The following is a 19,027-nucleotide window of genomic DNA, read 5'->3' as shown; positions in this document are numbered from 1 at the left end:
CCTCTTTGTATTTCGCTGAATCACAGAATGGCTTGGGTTGGAGGGGACCAGTTCCAATGCCCAGACAGGGCTGGTTGCCCTCACCAGCTCTGGCTGCCCAAGGCCCCATCCCACCCTTGAGTGTCTCCAGGGATGGGGACCCACAGCTCTCTGGGCAGCAGTGCCTCACCGCCCTCTGAGGAAAGGATTTCTTCCTAACACCTAACCTAAATCTCCCCTCTTTTACTTCAGAGCCATTCTGCCTCTTCCTATCACTGTCAGACTGTGTACAAAAAGTTGGTCCCTCTCCTGCTTAAAGCTCCCTTCACCTAATGGAAGACTGCAATGAGGTCTACCTGGAGCCTTCTCATCTCCAAGCTGAACAATCCCAACTACCTCAACCTTTCTGGAGCTCCTAGAGATGTTCCAGACTTTGATGATCTTCGAGGCCCTCCCCAGGACCTGCTCCAGCTCCACATCCCTCCTGTACAGGGGCCCCAGACCTGAACACAGCACTGCAGATAAGGACAACCCTTCTATGTGTACCAAAGCACCCCTACTGGGCTGCAGGCACACACTGCTGCCTCATGTCCCACTTTTATCCATCAGGACCCAAAGCTCCTTCTCTGCAGGGCTGCTCTCAAGGAGTTCTCCCAGTCTGTAATCCTACCTGGGATGAGCTTGACCCAAGTGCAGCATCTTGCACTCAGCCTTGTCCAATTTCATTTGTTTCTTCTTTTCCTCTAGTAACTACCAACAGAACATAAAAGGTAACATCATGTGGAACTCTGGACTTTTCATTAACACTTTTTCATTTTGTGGGGGAAAAAAACCAACACGTTCTGAAGCCCAAAGCAGTTTACTTATAGCTGAAGTGCATTTGTTAAGAAAGCCACAATGGGGAAAAGAGAAAAATTCCAGCAGAGTTCTACGCATGTATATTTGCTTCAATCCAAAGCAGAATTCTACACACATATATTTGCTTCAATCCAAAGCAGAAAGTTACTTCCATGAGAAAACTGTTGCAATGAAAAACTGACACATTTTATTTGCTAATGCCTCCCAGTCTGCCTTTTAAAAATACAACACACAGAGCACGCAGAGGTAACTTTACCACCTATCTAGATGTTTTCCTGTGGATATTACAGAGACAGCAGTGTGCTGTTATAAAAGTATCTGCTGATAACCTAAAAGAAGAAAGCAATAAGGAGAGCAATGGCAGCCTTTTCACTGCTGTAATCTAGGAAAGAAAATCCTGCTGTTTCATAGTGTTTGCCAATAGGTATATTTGACTTCCATAAATCCTCTCATTTCCTTAAAGGCCCTTCAAAGTGTCAGCAAATAACTGAATTTTCCCAAGGTGAGGTTGCAAAGGAACCAAAACAAACCTTCTGCTTCTGAAAGCAAGCTCAGAAAACTTGTAAACAGCAAAATGAGAAGGTGAGAGAAAAAGAACATGAAGTTCCTCTGGATCCACCAGAGACACCAGTAAGTGAGACCAGAGTCGAGGGCTTCTGTCTGGGCTCCTTGGCACTGAAGTCTCACCCTCTAATTAATACACTCTGCTAAGGGAGAATGAGTAAGGACAGATTTGTGTTTAGGAACCAGGAAAGAGCAGGTACACAAGTTTCTTCACGCATAAGCAATTCAGTAAATACTGCAGAATGAAAAGAGAACTGGCTTTGTTGTTGGAAATAGCTGGCTGAAGCCTACCTGTGTGGTTTGCCCAGGCATTGTACTGGCTCACAGTCAAGCAATTTTATGTTGTTCTACTTCACCTGGAACTAAGGAAAGCTGTGCAGAAAGAGATGGAGCAGGAAGCTATACCAGAAGCTACACAAATTGCTGCAGTCATCACTACAGGGAATAATTTAAGTGTACTCACACCTCACTGAGATCAGTAAGATTACACCGAAAACATGCATAGCAGTGTGGAGTTGCTGGGCAAGGCTTAGAAGTAAGGCTCTAAACTGTACCTAAAAGATCCTCAAAAATACCCTTGATGTCAGATGTCAGAGGCTATACAGAACACATTAAGTAGGGGCCATTAGTGGCTTCACATCATTTCTGCTTTACTGACTTAAAAAAGAAATTCTAAAATTAGTGAAAAATGTTAAGAACCTCAGCTTATCCCTCATGCCTACACATTATTGATAGCTGAGCATTAGTATACTTCAATCAACTAAAAAACCCAACAAATATGAATTATCCACAAGATAATTGATCATGTGCCTCTCTAATTACATACACATCAATGCTGTAGCCATTGCCTTTTAAATTAGGTTCCTCAAGGAAGTGAACTGCTGGCTGCTGTACTTTGAAGATGCAATAGCTGGGCTTCTATCTCTTCGATCCTCTGAGCAATGCAGTTCCTCTCTACTTCCAGCAGCAAGGCTTCATCCCTCTTTGTGGCCCAAGAATCTAACATTTCAGAATACTGCTGAGCTCCCCACGCTTCTTTCTTGCTTGCAGTCTATTACACAAAATCAAAGCAAAAGCAGGGTGTAAATTCATTGGACAGCATCAAGCAATACCTACGCCACCGAGTCCAGGGAGCAAAAATCTGGGACAGAATCTACTGCTGCCAGCACTATGCACTGCCTATACAGGAGCATGGGACGAGCTGCACTGTGCATGCTGACAGCACCCTAAGGCCTTTGCAAAGCCCACTGTATCAATTTCAAAATAATGCAACCTGCCTCTAATCAAATCAAATCCTTTGCTTTCCACCTCATTGCTGCGGACAGTTGGACTGCATGATCCTGTAGGTCTTTTCCAACCTTGGTGACTCTAGGATTCTTCATATGTCTCAATGAATTTGCTTATTACTGTAGCTTACACAGTGTTTTTAAAAAATAAGTGGAGAGACTAATGAACAAAAATTTACCACAATTATCCAGTGTCACACATGGAGATGAGGCCAGGGGAGTCCTGGCTCCCAGGTTCTGCCTATGAAGCGCATCATTTAATTCAAGCTGTTTGTTCCTTCTTGTTACCCTTTATGCTAAAGGGAAAAATCTGCCTCCTCCAACTGAAGATATTGGAACTCGTGGGGCTTTGGGTGTGCATGTAACTGATCAACACAAACAACTCTCTTGTGTACCCTTTTGACCTCTACGGTATCGCTAAGCTGAATCACACAGGCATACACCTACATGAAGGTGAGGAGCTGTGGCCATTGCCCTGGGGCTGGTGGAAGATGACCCAGTAGAAGACAACTCATACCACAAGTGACTCCTCCTGTGTTCTCAGCTCTTTCTCCAACAGATCCCCATCTTCTTGCAGACTCATGGCCTGCACTGTCAATTCAACAAACGCCTCGTTTAGTTCATCCAGCCTCTCCTCCAGTTGTGTAACCTCCAGCTAGAAAACACAAAATAGGAAAACAGCAAACATTCTACAACAGCAGCATCCCCTAGCAGGGCTCACTCCTAGGGGTAGGCAGATAGGCATGCCAACTCTGAGGAGAGGTCATGTCATAACAGCAAGTCATGGAGATGTCTCACTGAAAGCAAATCCTTAGCAGTGCCTTAACAGAGAGAGATGCAGAGGTGATGCTCCTTTCCAAACATGGGCCAATCAATGAAATGTTTGATTTAGGTTGAATAAGACTGTCAAAAATTAATCTGAAGTTCAGGTGTTCATCTCGAGAGCATAAGAACTTCATACTTTCTGAATTAGGACTCTCTGAAGACATTTAGAGACATGCACATAATTTGGGATATTTGATGACTATTGCCAATTTGTATAGGGCGAGAATTGAAAGACAACAGATATTACTGACTTCCTAAAACACTAGACTGTTTGTTTTTCCCTGTGCACTCAAAACATCTGGTATAGTTCTAAAGCTGTTGATGGACAACTGTCAGAAAAGAAACAGCAAATATAAATGATTGACCTTAGCAGAAGAGGAGTCTGAATTTCTCCTGTAGTCACTTCTCTGTGAATTTCCCATCCTGTCTAGGGTCCCCTGTTGCAGATGAAGGCACTGGTACTTTTGCAGTCCAGACACCCTAATGGGAAGAGAAACAGTACAAATTTCAGGAAGAAACTTCTGGAAATAAGAAAGGGAGCATTTCACAGAAGTACACCCCATATTTTATCGCTTTCTTTTCTGAAAAGAAAAATGTACAGGATGGCATTGTGAATGGTCTCATCCTATATCTCCAAGTAATTCTGAGTCTGTGAAAAACTTTTTACCAAGGTCTGATGAAGAGGGGGCTGTTGCAGCCTGCATCCTTGCAAACTTTGAGAGAAACAACGTGTTGTCACCCAGAACAGAACAGTAACACATCACCGTCCAAAGTAGATAACTGTACACGAAGTGGATGTTTTTATTTCACTAGCAGTAATGTGTTGATCCACTGTACCTTTCACCCAGGGCTTTTCCCTTCACACGGGGATGTGGTGCTACTCTGATGTTCAGAAGTTCTTTGAGCACTTTCTGAATGTCAAAGCAATCAGATGAGGCTGAGGGGTCCTGAAGTTGGAGCCAAAAAAACACATGAAACCCAACACATTCAAACAGTGCACAGAGAGAGCATCACAATCCCCAAACATCATCTGCTAAGTTTTGCAGGCAAATTAACAAGTAAAACTGACAAAAGCTGGCTTGTTTCTAGTGAACAGTTTCTGGTCATCAACTATCCTAGGAAGCCAGACTTAGCTGTAGATCTTAAATCCTTTACTGTTTAAGATGCCAGTGCACAAGCAGCGCAGATGAATCCCTTCTCAAGGAGGCATTACTCAAACTCTGTACACCTGAAGAGTTTCCCCATTTCTGCTTCATATTACATCTATCTAATCTTAACACCTCTAATTGCACTAGTGATGTAGAAGTAGGAAAAAAAAAAGTAATAGAAATCCACCTTATAAACTAGAGAATCTATTTCTGCCCAATAACACCTCAAGGAGCAGTCACTCTAATCACTCAAGGTGATTAGAGGAAATCACCCTACATACCTTGTCTGCTATCCCCCATGAAACCTGGAAGAAGGCATTGGCGAGAACCACAATAGCTCTGTTGAGCTCCATCATAAAGCAGGAATGAGCAGCGCCAGCTGAGGGACAACCTAAAGCAAAGCAAAAGGAATAAGTCACATTTGTTGACAGCAAAACTGTTTTAAGTCAGAACACTGAAGGAACAGTTCTCCTGTGCTTGCAGAATAACAGATTCTAGTATAACCCTTATCCAAGGCACAAATTTCCTGCTACAAAGAGGAAATCCAGTGCTCACAGGATTCATAAAATCCTGCCTGTTTTGTGAACAGGACCCTGGAAAAAAAAAAGCAGATATTTAATTGGGTATCTCAATACAAGAGCTCATTTCTCACATGCAAAGCAGTGAAGGCCAAACAGTGCTGCTCCCATGGAATAAACACTCCTCACCACAGCCCTACCTGCTGCAATCCATGCCACAGTGTTCAGGAGGACAGCAATAAGCTCCCCAGCATCCTCCAGCCTTGCTGCATGCACATACAGGTTCTTATTAATGGCATCGTAGTAGGAGTCTCCGAAGCCTGGGAGAAGAGCTTGATCTGGACCTTGGGCAGGAATGGACTGAGCCAGCATGAGCACCAAAGCAGGACATGAGAAGGCCTTGGTTAACAGGTGCACCACTGCACAGCCAAAGCGGTACACCACAAACTGGTGAGGTGACAAAGTGGCTGGATCCATGGGGATGAGGGTACTCCTCATATCCTCTGAGGAATTGCCTCTTAAGCATTTCTCTGAAAAGGAAAATGGCAGCTATTGAGGTAAGTGATGCAGCTGGATGCTCCATCTTGCTCTCTTGCACAGGACAGCTGCCTGTCACCTCTAATTTACTCCTTGACACTCCATCTCTTCCTTCCAAGCGGCTGCTTGAGAATGAGGTGTAAGGGAGTCTGTAGGCTTCAAGGAGGCAGTCTTCTACCATCATCTTTGAAGAGTACCATGGCACACTTACCGCATTCTTCATGCACAGGGAAGCTGAAGACATCACCCCTCCTACGGAAGAGCTCTTCTTGCTCAGGCAGCTTATAACCCTGAACAAAGAAGGCCTAAGAGTTAAAGAAATGGGCAGGTGGGGGAAAAAAAAAAAGCACAAAGGTGAAGGATGGCCCGACAGCAAACACCTGCAGCTCACCTGCCCTTCCACTACTTTTGCTTTACTTTCACTGTGCAGTGAGGGTAAAACTGCCACCATGTCCTGTCCATGGACCTGCTGCTCCATCTCTTGTTTCGTGTTCTTAGGCTGAGCTCTCCCAAGCAGGATTTCCAATGCTTTCATCAATTCCATTGCCTCTTGCTGCAGTGCACCTAATGGAACCCAACAAGTGATTCAAATGGATTGCTACAGGAACACACAAAAAACTGTTATCACCACCAGAGCAAATCTAAAAACAGACATCTTTCTTTGGAAATCCCATAAGAAGGCTCCAAAACGCCTCCTGGGAAGGTGACCAGATAGCACTGCATTCATTATGCTTTGCTGTAATTTTGGGAGGGTGCTGTAACTCTCTGCTCACCCATTCCTAAGCTGGCAGGATTGTATCCTCACTGAACTCATGTGAAGACAGGCTGTCAGCTCTTACTGAATGAAGGCACAATCTCATCGATATGAGCTGTTTTTGAACATTCCCTCACTCCACTTCTCTTTTGCTCTGTGTGGTGCTTCTCTTACCTGCCTGCCCTGCTGCACAGAAGCTGCTGCTGCAGTGCTCCTCACACTGCTCCATGCCCACTGCTGCCCAGCTGCTGTCTGCAGATTTATGCCCACAAACCCTTTGCCTGGTAAGGATTTTCAGGCCCTTAGCATCCAGTGCTCGCACCATGTCCTGTTTATAACAAAGCAGTAATTATTCTTTAAAAGCCTCAAAATCCATCCATTTCACTTTCTGTCTCTCACACCAAACCAGAGATCAGCATAAACTATTTTATACCAAAACAGGGGCCAGCAGGGAGCAAGACCTATCATTCACTAAACTGCCACTTGCAAGCTTCAGTTTCAAGACCCGCTTTCCCACAGTTCTTTCTTCACACTGACCATGAGACCTTGAAGCTGCTGGCTGATTCCATTGTAGAACACCAACACATCCCTCCTGTGCTTTGCCAGCTGAGCTGCCAGGTGCAAATTCTGATCTTCCAACTTATCGTACAGAGTGCGAACACTGAAATCCTCCAGGTCTTTCACTGCGCAACATCCTTCTGAAACACAAAGTAAGCCTCATGATTGACCACTGGCCACAGATCTATTCTAAGGTATTTCCCTAGGGGCAATGACTGTCCATAGGAGGCAACAGTTTTTTTTGTGTACTGTGAAGAAACACAAACACAACACAATTGAGGCATGCTGTGTAAGAGAAGGTCTCATTCCTTAGTAAGGGGAGGATGACACAGCGTTACTATCAACCTCTAACTTGCCCAGCAAGCTGTCAGGGTGCTACTTCTGTACTGCATTTACAGCTTTGAGTGGTACTTTATCCACCAGATGCTCTCAGCACCAATACATAGTGCCATCTGCTGGGCTCTGGGTGTGCTCTGCTCTGTGAACATCCAGAAATCCCAAAGATGAAGTCATGCCTTGAAGGCTAAAAAGGCCCACGAGTCACATGTGTTCAGAAAATAGAATTAGCAACAGAATAACCCAGGGAATTGTTTTAAAGATTTTAATTTTCTTCACTAGTCATCTGAACACACTGGTGTTCTAAATGATTTTTCAGGGCTGGTCACTTGCCCTCCTACCATCTAGAGACGAAAACACTGATCCATCCCCACAACAGGAGCTTACAGACCTCAGATGAAGAGATTAAATGAATCTAAAATAGAAATACGTGCTTGTGTGTATGTAGATGTCTGCATACTAGTGCACAGAAGTTAAAGTGACCACTTATGTGCACGTTTCTGGGGAAGCAGGAATCAAAATTATTATACCAGTGTAACAAAAGGCAAAGGGAGAAGCCTGGAACTGGTACAACACCTCACCTTCATTACGCACAGCTCCTTTTTCTCCAAAGGCAGCATCTCCTCCAGAACCACGAGGACCAAGCATCTGATAGTACAGAAGGCTAGAGGCAATGAAAGAAGATGGTGAAGAGCATCTCTGTATCTGACATAGAGATTCACCTCACTAAAACCAGGCACTGCAGGACTGCTATTCCCAGTTCAAGCAGAAGGTGCCACTTCTCTAGATTCAAAACACAGAGAAGAAGAGCATGCCAGGCAGTATCCTTTGCAGAAGACACAACAGAGCTGTCATACACTATGCTGGAAGAGAGCTGGAATACTATTGGGAAACACTGTGAACTTTCCATACAGTTAGAAACTGGATCTGTGCAGTGCTTGCAAGGAGTTCAGCACTGGGTATATCACACAGGAACTGCAAGAGGACATGACTGTACTGTCAAGGTCCAAGCTCCTGATTATCCACCATGCTAAGGCAGCTCACCTTTCTTTAAGAAGGATGTATTCTGGTGGGATGTGCGGCTCACCCAAGCTCCTCCATCGTGGCTTCCAGCTCCTCAGAGGACTGAGGACAGGAACAGTGGGCTGCAGCACAATAGCCAGGGTTGTCAGCAGCACAATTAGGAAGCCCAGAATGAAGAGCACCGCTGGGAAAACCAAGATGGATGGCAAGAAGTGAAGAACACAGGAAGCAGCGTGCATCAACAGCACAGGCTCCCCTTACGCTTTTACTCAGTGCTCTCCTTCCCACAGAAACCAGACATTTAACAACTTTCATCTTCATGACACGGGCTTCTGCTCCTTCCCTCCTTGATCTGTGTTGCATGTGAGCAAGGAGACAAAGCAGTTTCAGTGCATGCATCTGAAGGTGACAGAACCAAAGCTCATGCCTGCAAACCATTACATCATTTCTACTGTTTTGCTGTCCTCTGAATGAAGGACAAGAGACTGGCATGGGCAGAGCACTTACACAGAGATAGGGCTTTGGGAAAGACCTTAACTGCCCTTGTGGTTAGCCTTCAGTGAACTTTTCAACGATGCATTTAATTCCAGTTTAGTTTATCATGGAAACATACATTTTCTGCTTTCATGCCAAGGGAAACAAAGTTCTCAATTACTTGAATTCTTCAAGCAGGGTGTGGGTAGAAATGCAACTGCTCCCTCTCTCCCCCTTTGGCTCATACACAAGCAGGTTCTTGGCTAGAGAGCAGCAACCTTTGGGAAGGGAAACTCCACAGAGGAAATTGATTAAAAATGACATAGACAGTGGTTTGATGGTATTTCTAAATAAATGCTGGTTTAAACACACCCAAGAAGGTACAATAAGGGCTACAGCTAAGCATCAGAGTTCAACATATCACAGCATTTTGGCTGTACCTATAATGGAAGCCCAGTTAGGAGCTAAGTTCAGTTCCTGCTGCTTCAAAATCCCATGTCTGGCCAGCTGGAACAGAGAAGAGGGCTGGAAGGACACATCTCTGGGGTCACAGCCCACATTTGCTTCGTTCACAGTCACAATCAAAAAGTGCTCCTGAATGGTCTTATCCCTGAATACAAATGTCCCAGACTCCAGGAAAACATGGGCAAACCTAGAAGGGAGAAGGAAGGCACCGACTGATCCAATTGTCCTTCAGCTTACAGCAGGGATGACAACTGAATACATGGACTTAAACACACCATACTTCTGCATTTCCACATGCTATCCACTGCCAAAGTCCCAGTGCTTCTGCGGAAGACTTGCTCCCAAGTTCTACACCTAGCACACACACTATCAGTCACACCAGATATTACCAGGAGATGTTGAGGTGAGTCTCCTGGATGAGGTGGTCCAGCCTTCGGAAGGCTCCATAATCCCAGCTAGGGTTGCTGTTATAAAGATGCTGCTTCTGATAAACAGGGTAGTGGCTGGATGCACGATCTGGGAAGTGTTGGCACAATGTCAGCAACTCTGACTCACTTCAGTTCGGACAGCTGATGCTGGCTTCAAATTGGATTTATTTTACAGAGCCCTACAGTGTCAACTCATTTATTTGAAGGGTGCGTTACTCCCCAGCAAACACACTGCTCTTCTGACAGAGGAACTGTATTATCTGTAGTCTACAGAAATCCAGCCAAAATGTAAAAAACGTCAGATGAGTCACTGGCAGAGCCAGACTAAAGATCATGAATCCCTTGAAGGCAAGGGTGACTGGGAGGTGAAGGAATGTGCTCGTACATGCAGTACTACCAAATGCACAGTCACTGCTGCAAACACGTCTGGACACATATATATATATCAGCAAAAAGCATTTTATATTTGTTATATATTTACCCACACAACACTCACTGTGAGAATTGATGCTAAGCTGAAAAAGGATTGTGTCTCCTGCTTCCAAACATACCACTGGGTTAGGGACAAGGGGCAAGGCATGGATATCTTTGAAGAGAGCCCTCTGGACTCGATGACCTTTCTGCTCCAAGTGATCTGATGAAAAATCTCCTGCCACAGGCAACAGAAAAAAAACAGTAAGTAAAGGAGCAGCATATGAAAGCTCCTAACCCCTGGCAATGCAAAACTTTTTATTTTGTATCTGTAAGTGATTTGAGCTCACAAGGCCGAGTTCTATTTCTAAATGACATTACCATGCATTGGGAGCAATTGGAATCAAGAGCCAGTACATGCAAACTGACAGATTAGCCACTGAAGGGAGTTGTCTTTTAGCTCCTTGGGAGGCCAAAATCATTTTAATTTGACCTTTTTCCCAGCAGAGCTAACTATATAGCAGTGAGGGCTCCTGTTGTTTAGTCCCAGAAAGAAAGAGATCCCTCTCCCCTTTGTAAATAGTTTGGGCTTTCTGATGCTGAATTCCCTTTGTGCCAAACTGCTGCCCACTTGTTGTGATGACTTGAAAGGGAGTTGACAGCTTAGCCTGCGGGGAATTAGGCTCATCTCAAGGTGCTCTCAAGCCTTACCTGAGAGAAATGCATCCAAGATATCCATGCTGGAGACAATGAAACCTAGCACTCCGCTGGGATTAAACAGAACCAAATGCACCCTCTGGCTCTTCTGCACATGTTCATCTGGGCCCAGAACATTTGTCACTTCCTATTAAAAGCAGGAGGGAACACTGATCACTGGTACAAGCAACCCTGGACTCAAACCCTGCTTTGTAATCAACATTACCATCAGCTGTGCAACACTGCTCTAGCGAGGCTTTCTACCACAACATCATTTCTCATTAACGTGCCCATCTCTTGCCTAGTCCCTACTCTGGGTTATGAGATGTGGTAAGACTCTGTTCTTTCTCTCTGCTCACAGCTTTGTAACATCAGTTCCCAGGGTCCCTTTATCTAAATGCAATCTATAAATGTTCTTTACAGGCTCACAGAGAGGTGACAGAGCAGTACCTCATCCACACTTACCCTGACTCCACCGTCCACCCTCAGAAACAGCTCTCTCTTGATGCCAAATCCCAAGGAGATCCGTGGGGCTCTCAGCAAACACATTTGGTCACAGAGCTCCTCAGCAGAGATGTACTGTTTGCAGTGACATCTGCACAGCAAAAAGATTCTCATTACTTACGATCCACAAGTATACAGCTACAATATGTTGAGGGTCCAGCTAGCCTCAATCTCACTTACAATCCATACAGTGAATGGGCTACTCTATATTCATGGTAAATAAGGTGGACCAAACTCACAGTTCAGCTCATCCAGTACTATAGTTGCTTTTCAATGCTTTTTCCTTAATCTAAGGACCATACAACAGGCCAAAATGTGATACACCACTCTCCTACACAGCCTCTGTTGTCCTCTAATAGAGGTCAGTGTCAGTACTGGAGCAGAGTTATGTATTCTTCCCAGAGTTCTGTTTTCAAAAACTGGTAGAAAGTGACAATATAATTTTAATCCACTAGATTTCTGGGCTATCCATATCAGGAAGAGGATAAAAAAGGGGAAAAAGAGTATGACAAACATTAGTTTCAATACTTCCGTCAGCACTAGAAGGTGGGATTAGGACTCATTTCTGCTCTAAAACTCGAGGGGGACTCAATCTGAGGTATGCGGGAAAGGTCTCCTTCAGGGAACTTTGTCCAGCCCTACTGTATCACTCTGTGTCCATTCTGTTGTCTCCACCCAAACACACAAAGACCTCCAGGTAATTTTCAAAACACAGGTTGAGGAATGAGGCCAACGAACGAGGTCTGAAGGCCAGTATTTCCACACAGAGCAGCTCCAGCAATAGAAAGTTTCTCAAAAGCACCTCCCAAAGTCCTACCCTGAAATGACCTCATGGGATCAGTAACGTAGCCAGTCAGAACTCATTGTGAAGCGTTCCTTAACGAGTGGCTGCTGAGACTTACATGCCCAGCTCTGCATTGACCTCTCCACCCGCAGGCCCACAAGATGGAGAGCAGTCATATTGCTCAGGAGAAACACAGCGGCGTGTAGATGCTAAACGGATCTCTCCAGGAGCACAGAGCTCGTCCACCTGGAAAACCAGCACATCCAATCCGTGTCACATAAGCTCAAGTGTTTCAGCAGAGAAGCAGCACCCTTAAAATTCTCCACTTGTCACTGACACACAACCTAATGGCAATGCAACAAGGGGCATTAAGGGGCAACTTGAAAAGCACTGAAAAAGATCAGGGCAAGTTCACTTCCCATCCAAACTCCTCAACCAGCCCTAATGAAGAATTCCGTATTGAAAACACGGAGGCTTAAATTCCTGCATCAGTCATCTGAGATGCTTTAGCTGCTCCCCATTGTCTTTGCATAGAAAGATCTTTTGCCTCTGGCTCTTACTGAATTTAGCCTTGCAAGATTCCATGAAAGGAGACAAGTGACATTATATCACAAGGAAGGGTCATGCCTACCAAACAAAGCAGCCAAAGCACTTTCTTGTGTCTGCAGCAGTTCAGTGATCTGAGCTGCGATTGCTCACAGATGCTGAGGCAGTGCCCAAAGCACTGAATTACTCTCTCACTCACATGTCACGCAACAACTTCATTTCGGAGCCAAGGTTTACCTGAGGTCGGCAGTCCTGATCACTGTTGCTGTCAGAGTTTTCCTTGCCTCGCTCATCATAGTAAATGTAACCTGCCTGGCAGATACAGGAGGCATCTGAGTGCTGGAAAGCCCGGTTCAGCCCATGGCAGGTACAGCTGGTAGCACCTGAGAGGAAGATGGATTTGGAGTGGAAATCAAGGTAGGGAATACAGCTGGCAAAATCTGTGCCCACAGCAAAGGAGCAGTTCCAGTGCTGAGTGCTCTGACCAAATCACACTGCTTGTAGTGGCACACCTGGAGTCTGCTTGCCCACCATCACAGCAGAACTGAGCCAATCTACCTTTTGCTCTACCAACACACAATCGTTACACCATTTTCAAAGTATTCATTTAGAAAGAAGGGCAGAAAGACCCATCCAGGAATTTGCAGCAGTGGCATTTTGACAAACACTCTACCAATTTATATGTTAAGCCACTAGATAGGATAAGGACTCAGTCAGTCAAGGCTGCTGAGCCCCTCTTAGCAGTGGCTTTGTGCCTTAACACTATTAAATCCACTTCACTTGAAATGTTGGTAGAGTACTACACTCTCTACTGTATATTTAGCTTCTCACCCTCTCCTTTTCCAGTCTTTTCCTGCTTTATCAGTCTCAGCTGGACATGGTTACACTGCCCAGTTTTGTCTCAAAATCACAGCTGCACGTATAGCAAGTTCTGCAACTCAAGGCAAAAGCACTCCACTGCTTTCAAGGCAATGACAGAGCAAGAATTAGTGGGGTTGCTCATCTCTTCCTCCCTTTGAAAGAATTGAGATCAAAACCCCTTGGCTGACAGAGTACAGGAGAACAAAATATAACTTCGAAAATGGAATCTTCCATCCACTAAGCAGGGCAGAAGAAGAGCAGGTGGGTTCTGTTAGCACACATAGCATCATGAGGATCCCAAAACTTGCAGTCCATTGGGGAAGCATGTGAAAAAAAATCACATTTGTAGGTAACTTTCTTGTTAGGCTCTCTCTTAACTGCAGGCAAAGCTTCGCTTAAGAACAGCAACTCACCCGACTGTGATGAAGAGGAGCTGCCACAGGGAAAGCAGGCAGCCTGAGCAGGAAGGTGATTGAAGGTGCCAGCAGGACAGGCCTGACAATCCTCTATATGCTTGGCCAAGTTGTTGCTCCCATGGGTCCCCGGGGGACAGGGGAGAGGGGCAGATGCCAGGGGAGGGCAGTAATAGCCAACGGGACAAGGCTTCTTGTGGTAAGTCTCACTGCCTAGAGAAGGTGGTGGGGCTGTCTCAGACACAGACACTGCTTATGGAACTGAGCAAGTGTTAGGACAGGCAGAAGGTCACTCATCTGTTCCAATTATACACACACCTTTATAGATGTACATGCAGACACATATAAACACATACACATGGATATGTAAAATCATCCAACGTTCGATACGTTCCAAATTAACTTATTCATATATAAACATCCAAATCCATTTCTCCCAGTGATTTGACTGGACAAATCCAGAGGCTCAAGTGGACAGGCATGATCTTCCCCCATGCTTTACAGCACCAGATCACACACAACTGCATTTTACTGAGGAGCTCAATGAGTGGAGTCCTTCAAATGCTTGTACACAGATTCCTCCTATCTCCTAACCCAGCAGGATTCATGCAACACTGGCTGTCGCATAGCAAGGTTTGAACACCTACATTCATACTCCATCATATTAACTCTTGGCCTTGCAGCTGAGTCACAAAATTAGAGAAAATAGTGCTTGCGGGGGCCAAAGTCATCCTGAGAGAAAGAACAACAAGATCCAAACCATCTCTGATGTATTTCTCTCACTTCTAACAACCTACCAAAAGAAATGCTCCACCAACCAACATGACAACCCACACCAGGGATTTAAAACCGTACAGGATTGAGAGCTTTGCCCACGCAGAGCTTTCTGGTTACCACTGAAGTTATTTCTTGCACAACTTCTCCATAGCAGCCACATTTACCTTGTGGGCAGATGAAGCCTGCTGGGCAGGGCTGACAGGGAGCAGAGATGAAAGAGTCATTACGATAGCTGCCTGCATCACAGATTCTGCAGAACTTCTCAAAGGAATCCCTTGGCCCAGGCGAGCTGAGAGCCATGTATCCTCCTTCACAGGGCAGTGGGTGGGCACTGCCTGGGGGACAGTAATAGGGAAACACACATCTGGAAGGCAGAAAAGGGAAGAAAAATCTCTGAAAACATTCTGACTTCAGGAATCAACCACCAGTGCAAAATTAAAAATGATTCTCGGCTGGCTCCAGGCTCAGGCTAACTGATACAACTCATAACCCATCCTCCAGCAGCCTTAGCAGTCACCAGATCCATAGGTGTGATTATGAAGATACCCTTTACTTTTGTGCAATGCATGCAGCCTGTGTTTAAAACAAGTCCCTCAAAGAGTTTAAAACAAAGCTGGCTCCACCAGCCATGCTAAGTACTCACAGCTGCTCAGGGCTATTGTATGTTGATGAGCCTTCAGGACAGTAATACCCAGCAGGGCACAAGGAGGGCACAGCTGTGCGAGCACTGCAGTATGAGCCAGGCCTGCAAGGCTTTGGATTGACTGAACCTGGTGAAAAAAGAAGAATCAGTGATTGATTTATGTGGCATTCTCAGAACAGGAGAGAACGTGTTGGCGAGAGAGTGATCAAGAAGGCTTTGTTAAATATTACTGTCCATAAAAACTCCACTTTTCCTACTGCTCACAAAAGGACACACAGAACCAATTTGCTGTTAAGCAAGAAATGCTAACACAACTGAGTATCTAAGGCCTGGATAACAAAAGATATCTGCTCCTTTTCTAGGCCCAGATCACCTCCTTCTGGAATCCCAGCTAACTGAGAACAAGAAGGGAGGCCAGAGAAAGAGGAGATGGGAATTCAAAGGCCAAAAGCCAGGAAAAGGCTTCAGGTTACTAAATCCACTTCTAAAGCCACTCCATCAGGAGCCATTTCCACCAAGGGCTGCTGCAAGGATGAGGCTCTGATCATTATGCCATCTATATGCCATGGCCCTGCCTGCTGTGCACTCTTCACTGGTCTGGGCTTAAACAGCTAGAAATAAAATAAAACAACATATTATGTCACCTGCTGGGCATTCATAGCCAGGTTCACAAGGTACTCCTTGGGTGTTAGGCAGCCCTGTCTGTGCTGGGTCTGGACAGTAGTAGCCAGCTGAGCAGGGATCACATTCTTCCAGTGATTTTGCACCAGGGTGTACCCTGGAAGTGCCAGGTGGACAAAAGAAAGCATCCCCTTTACCAGGACACCAGTATCCCAGTGGGCATGGATAATCCTCAAAACTGGTTAGACCTGTTAGGAAGAGAAGAAAAGAAATGAAGAAAGGGAGGCTGAAAGGCCAGGAGGGGGTTTACAGAAGAGCTATAAGCACACTATGAGTGTTACCCCTCCCTTTCTATATCATCTCAGGGAGTTTTGTAATCAACTCCTGTGGTGGGAAAGCATTTGATTTCACCTGCTGCTTACCTGACAGAGGGCAGTGATAGCCTGGAGGACATGGTTGGCAATCTGTCAGGCTCTGAGCTCCTGGGAGCTTGCGGTAAGTATGTGGAGGGCATTTCTGAGGTGCCAACAGACTGTCTTGGTCACTGCCATTACTTCCAAAGCAGTAGTGTCCTGAGGGACATGGAGAAGCCTCTGAGTCTCCTAACAAACAGAAAATTCAGCTTTAAGGAGCCACCTCTTCACTGTGGTTGCAACACCTTTTTTTTCTTCTGAATCCTACCAGGGTCCTTCCTAAACCACTGTATGTAAGAGTATGATCTACAGCCACAATTCAAGAAACAAAGACAGTTCAAATCCCTCTTCTGGCAGGTGGAACACAGAGCTATTTGAAGACTAGCTTTGACTCCAGAATCACAGACACCACGTCCCATGGCAAGTACTGATCCAAAGCGCAGTGTCTGATACCAAAGTTAGTCTGAACAGTCAGGGATATGCACAAAGAAAATCTCATTCCCTCCCCTCACTATTATCCCAGACTCCAACCTGCTTTGCACCAGTGGCCTGGTGGACAGGGCAGGCAGTCTTCCTTCTGCCCAGCTCCTGGAACATCCCTAATAGTATTGGCAGGACATGGTATAGGTAACTCAGAGCCCTCCAGGCAGTAGAAACCTGCAGAAATAGACAGGGAAGGGATGAAAGTAAAACAGAGAAGCCTTCTACTGGGCAAAAAATGATTCAGCAAGCATCTCCTGTCATAGGATTAACATCTATGCAGTTATTGGGATTCTGTGCCTACTGACAGCCAAATCAACAGCCTTCAGACATCTCTGGACCAGCAATCTGGCACCACAGATTTAAGGTGGCATCTTTCATCGAGCAAACTTCTTTGGTTGAAAGATGTAAAAGCAGATGAGCTTTTACATGAGCATGACAACCTCAAAGTGGGTATCACCATATATTATGCAAGACCACAGATGTTCTCTACTTAGTTAGAAGCAACTCTCTACATACACTTATGACACTTCCAAAGATTCTCACCTGCAGGACACAGCCCAGCACATGCCTGACCCCACTGGCATCCAGACAGAAAGCGCCAGGAAAAGCCAGGGCCCTGTGGAGTGGGCTGAGAGCTCCCAGCAAGGCAGAAGTATCCAGCAGCACATTTCCCCACTAGCTGTCCACGCCTGGAGCAGAGAGAACCAGAAGAATTTACATAAGACCTGCCGATAAAGATTTGGTGCAGAAGCAGAGCAGTGGTTACACTGATAAGAGAGATAAAAATAGACCCATTTTTTCCACTTAGAAAACCACAGATGACTGAAGCAAACCAAACAATTTTAAGTTCAAATTCCATGAACGTGAGGGCAAATTGCTTTAGATAAAGTTGCAAACAACCTTCCACTGGGCTGAACCTTCTGGCTTATTTCCATGTTTTCACAACCATTGCCTATCTACCTCCTTTAGGTGCTCCTTTATAATGCTATGATAGTGTCAGACTGCTTTGCAATAGCTCTCTAAGTTCACAGCTCTGTATGCAAAAGCTGTGTCTGAGTTATGCTTATTTTCTCTGAGACACAGATGGTAGATAAGCTGGGAAGAATTTAGTGTTGACTGATCAGCAAGGATGCTGAGCGGCTTAGGAGGTAGTAGAAAAAGTGCCAGATGGAAATGAATGGTCATTACCTGCAGTAGTGACCAGGTAAACAAGGCAGGCATTGCTTCTCATTCCAGAGGCCAGTCGTATTTGGAGGAGTAAAGGTGCCTTCAGGACACGTCTGAGGAAACTGTGTGCCTGACACAGAAAATAAAACATCCTAGGAAGACCTTATGATCTGACATGACCCTACAACCATATCAGAGTAATAAATGCCTCCCAGGAAGCAAGGCAGCACAACACAATGTTTGTTGCCAGTTTTGCCAGTTCCTCATTCCCTGGCCTATAAAGATGACACTGGGTCTGTACAACTCTGGCACAACAATGAGGCACACAAGGTTTGAGTCCGTGGCATAGCTGGTGTGCCAGTTTCAGCATACCTGTAGGACAGTAAGTATGTGGTGGGCAGCTCTTGGGGTCTCCAGCCACCAGCTCCTGGCAGTAGAATCCTCTCTGGCATGGAATGCAGGATGCAGAGCCCCTGGCTGGCTGGTACTCCCCAGCAGGGCATGGTGTTGGGTGGGCTGCTCCTAACTGGCAGAAGTGACCCTGGCAATGATAAAGGATTCCACGGATACTGCAATAAACTTAGGTTCTGTGTAAAGGGTGAACCCCAGCATTACCAAAGCAATATTCCCTGTGGATATAATCACCATTTCAATTAGGCCTGTAGGGGGCTTTACCACAGAGGAAAACACCTGCCCAGAGCCGACCCACCTCTTCCACTGCCCTGATGTCACTGAGCAGTACCTTTGGGCAGAGAAATGCTGTGGGGCTGAAGGAGCTGAAGTTTGCTGGGCAGTAAAATCCCTCAGTACAAGGTCCTGTTGGAGAACTCAAACCAATGCTAGCGCAGAAAGACCCAGGATAGCACGGCACACAGCTCTCTGGAGAGGTACCACCTAAAAACAAAAACAGAACTCCAGCTCAGTGACAGAAAACATGGAAGCATCCCTACAGCAT

At 45.5% G+C, this 19,027-nt stretch overlaps 1 protein-coding gene and 1 long non-coding RNA gene across 2 annotated transcripts; both read right to left on the bottom strand.

The window, feature by feature from the left end:
• Window positions 1-1,397: 1,397 nt before the first annotated feature.
• On the bottom strand, window positions 1,398-17,019 carry LOC122185993. The gene is made up of 24 exons (XM_042882239.1): window positions 16,935-17,019; window positions 16,432-16,581; window positions 16,033-16,257; window positions 15,389-15,515; window positions 14,910-15,109; window positions 13,969-14,181; window positions 12,932-13,077; window positions 12,267-12,394; window positions 11,326-11,455; window positions 10,876-11,008; window positions 10,250-10,402; window positions 9,715-9,841; window positions 9,301-9,512; window positions 8,408-8,570; window positions 7,945-8,027; window positions 7,015-7,167; window positions 6,107-6,279; window positions 5,927-6,005; window positions 5,379-5,708; window positions 4,942-5,051; window positions 4,350-4,459; window positions 3,878-3,992; window positions 3,205-3,342; window positions 1,398-2,452 (listed from the first exon to the last, which is right to left on the bottom strand). Exons 1-24 carry the CDS (start codon window positions 17,017-17,019, stop codon window positions 2,267-2,269), a joined length of 3,669 nt encoding a protein of 1,222 aa, XP_042738173.1. The 3' UTR covers window positions 1,398-2,266.
• A 499-nt stretch (window positions 17,020-17,518) lies between these two features.
• LOC122186116 lies at window positions 17,519-18,598 on the bottom strand. The gene is made up of 3 exons (XR_006181059.1): window positions 18,445-18,598; window positions 18,094-18,202; window positions 17,519-17,594 (listed from the first exon to the last, which is right to left on the bottom strand). It is a non-coding gene; the product is annotated as an uncharacterized LOC122186116 (long non-coding RNA).
• Between the last annotated feature and the right edge of the window lie 429 nt (window positions 18,599-19,027).

Source organism: Lagopus leucura, unplaced genomic scaffold (assembly GCF_019238085.1).
Source record: "Lagopus leucura isolate 7727_CA_CO unplaced genomic scaffold, USGS_WTPT01 Super-Scaffold_100034, whole genome shotgun sequence".
Taxonomy (NCBI): Eukaryota; Metazoa; Chordata; class Aves; order Galliformes; family Phasianidae; genus Lagopus; species Lagopus leucura.
This window is presented reverse-complemented; position numbering and strand designations above follow the sequence as displayed.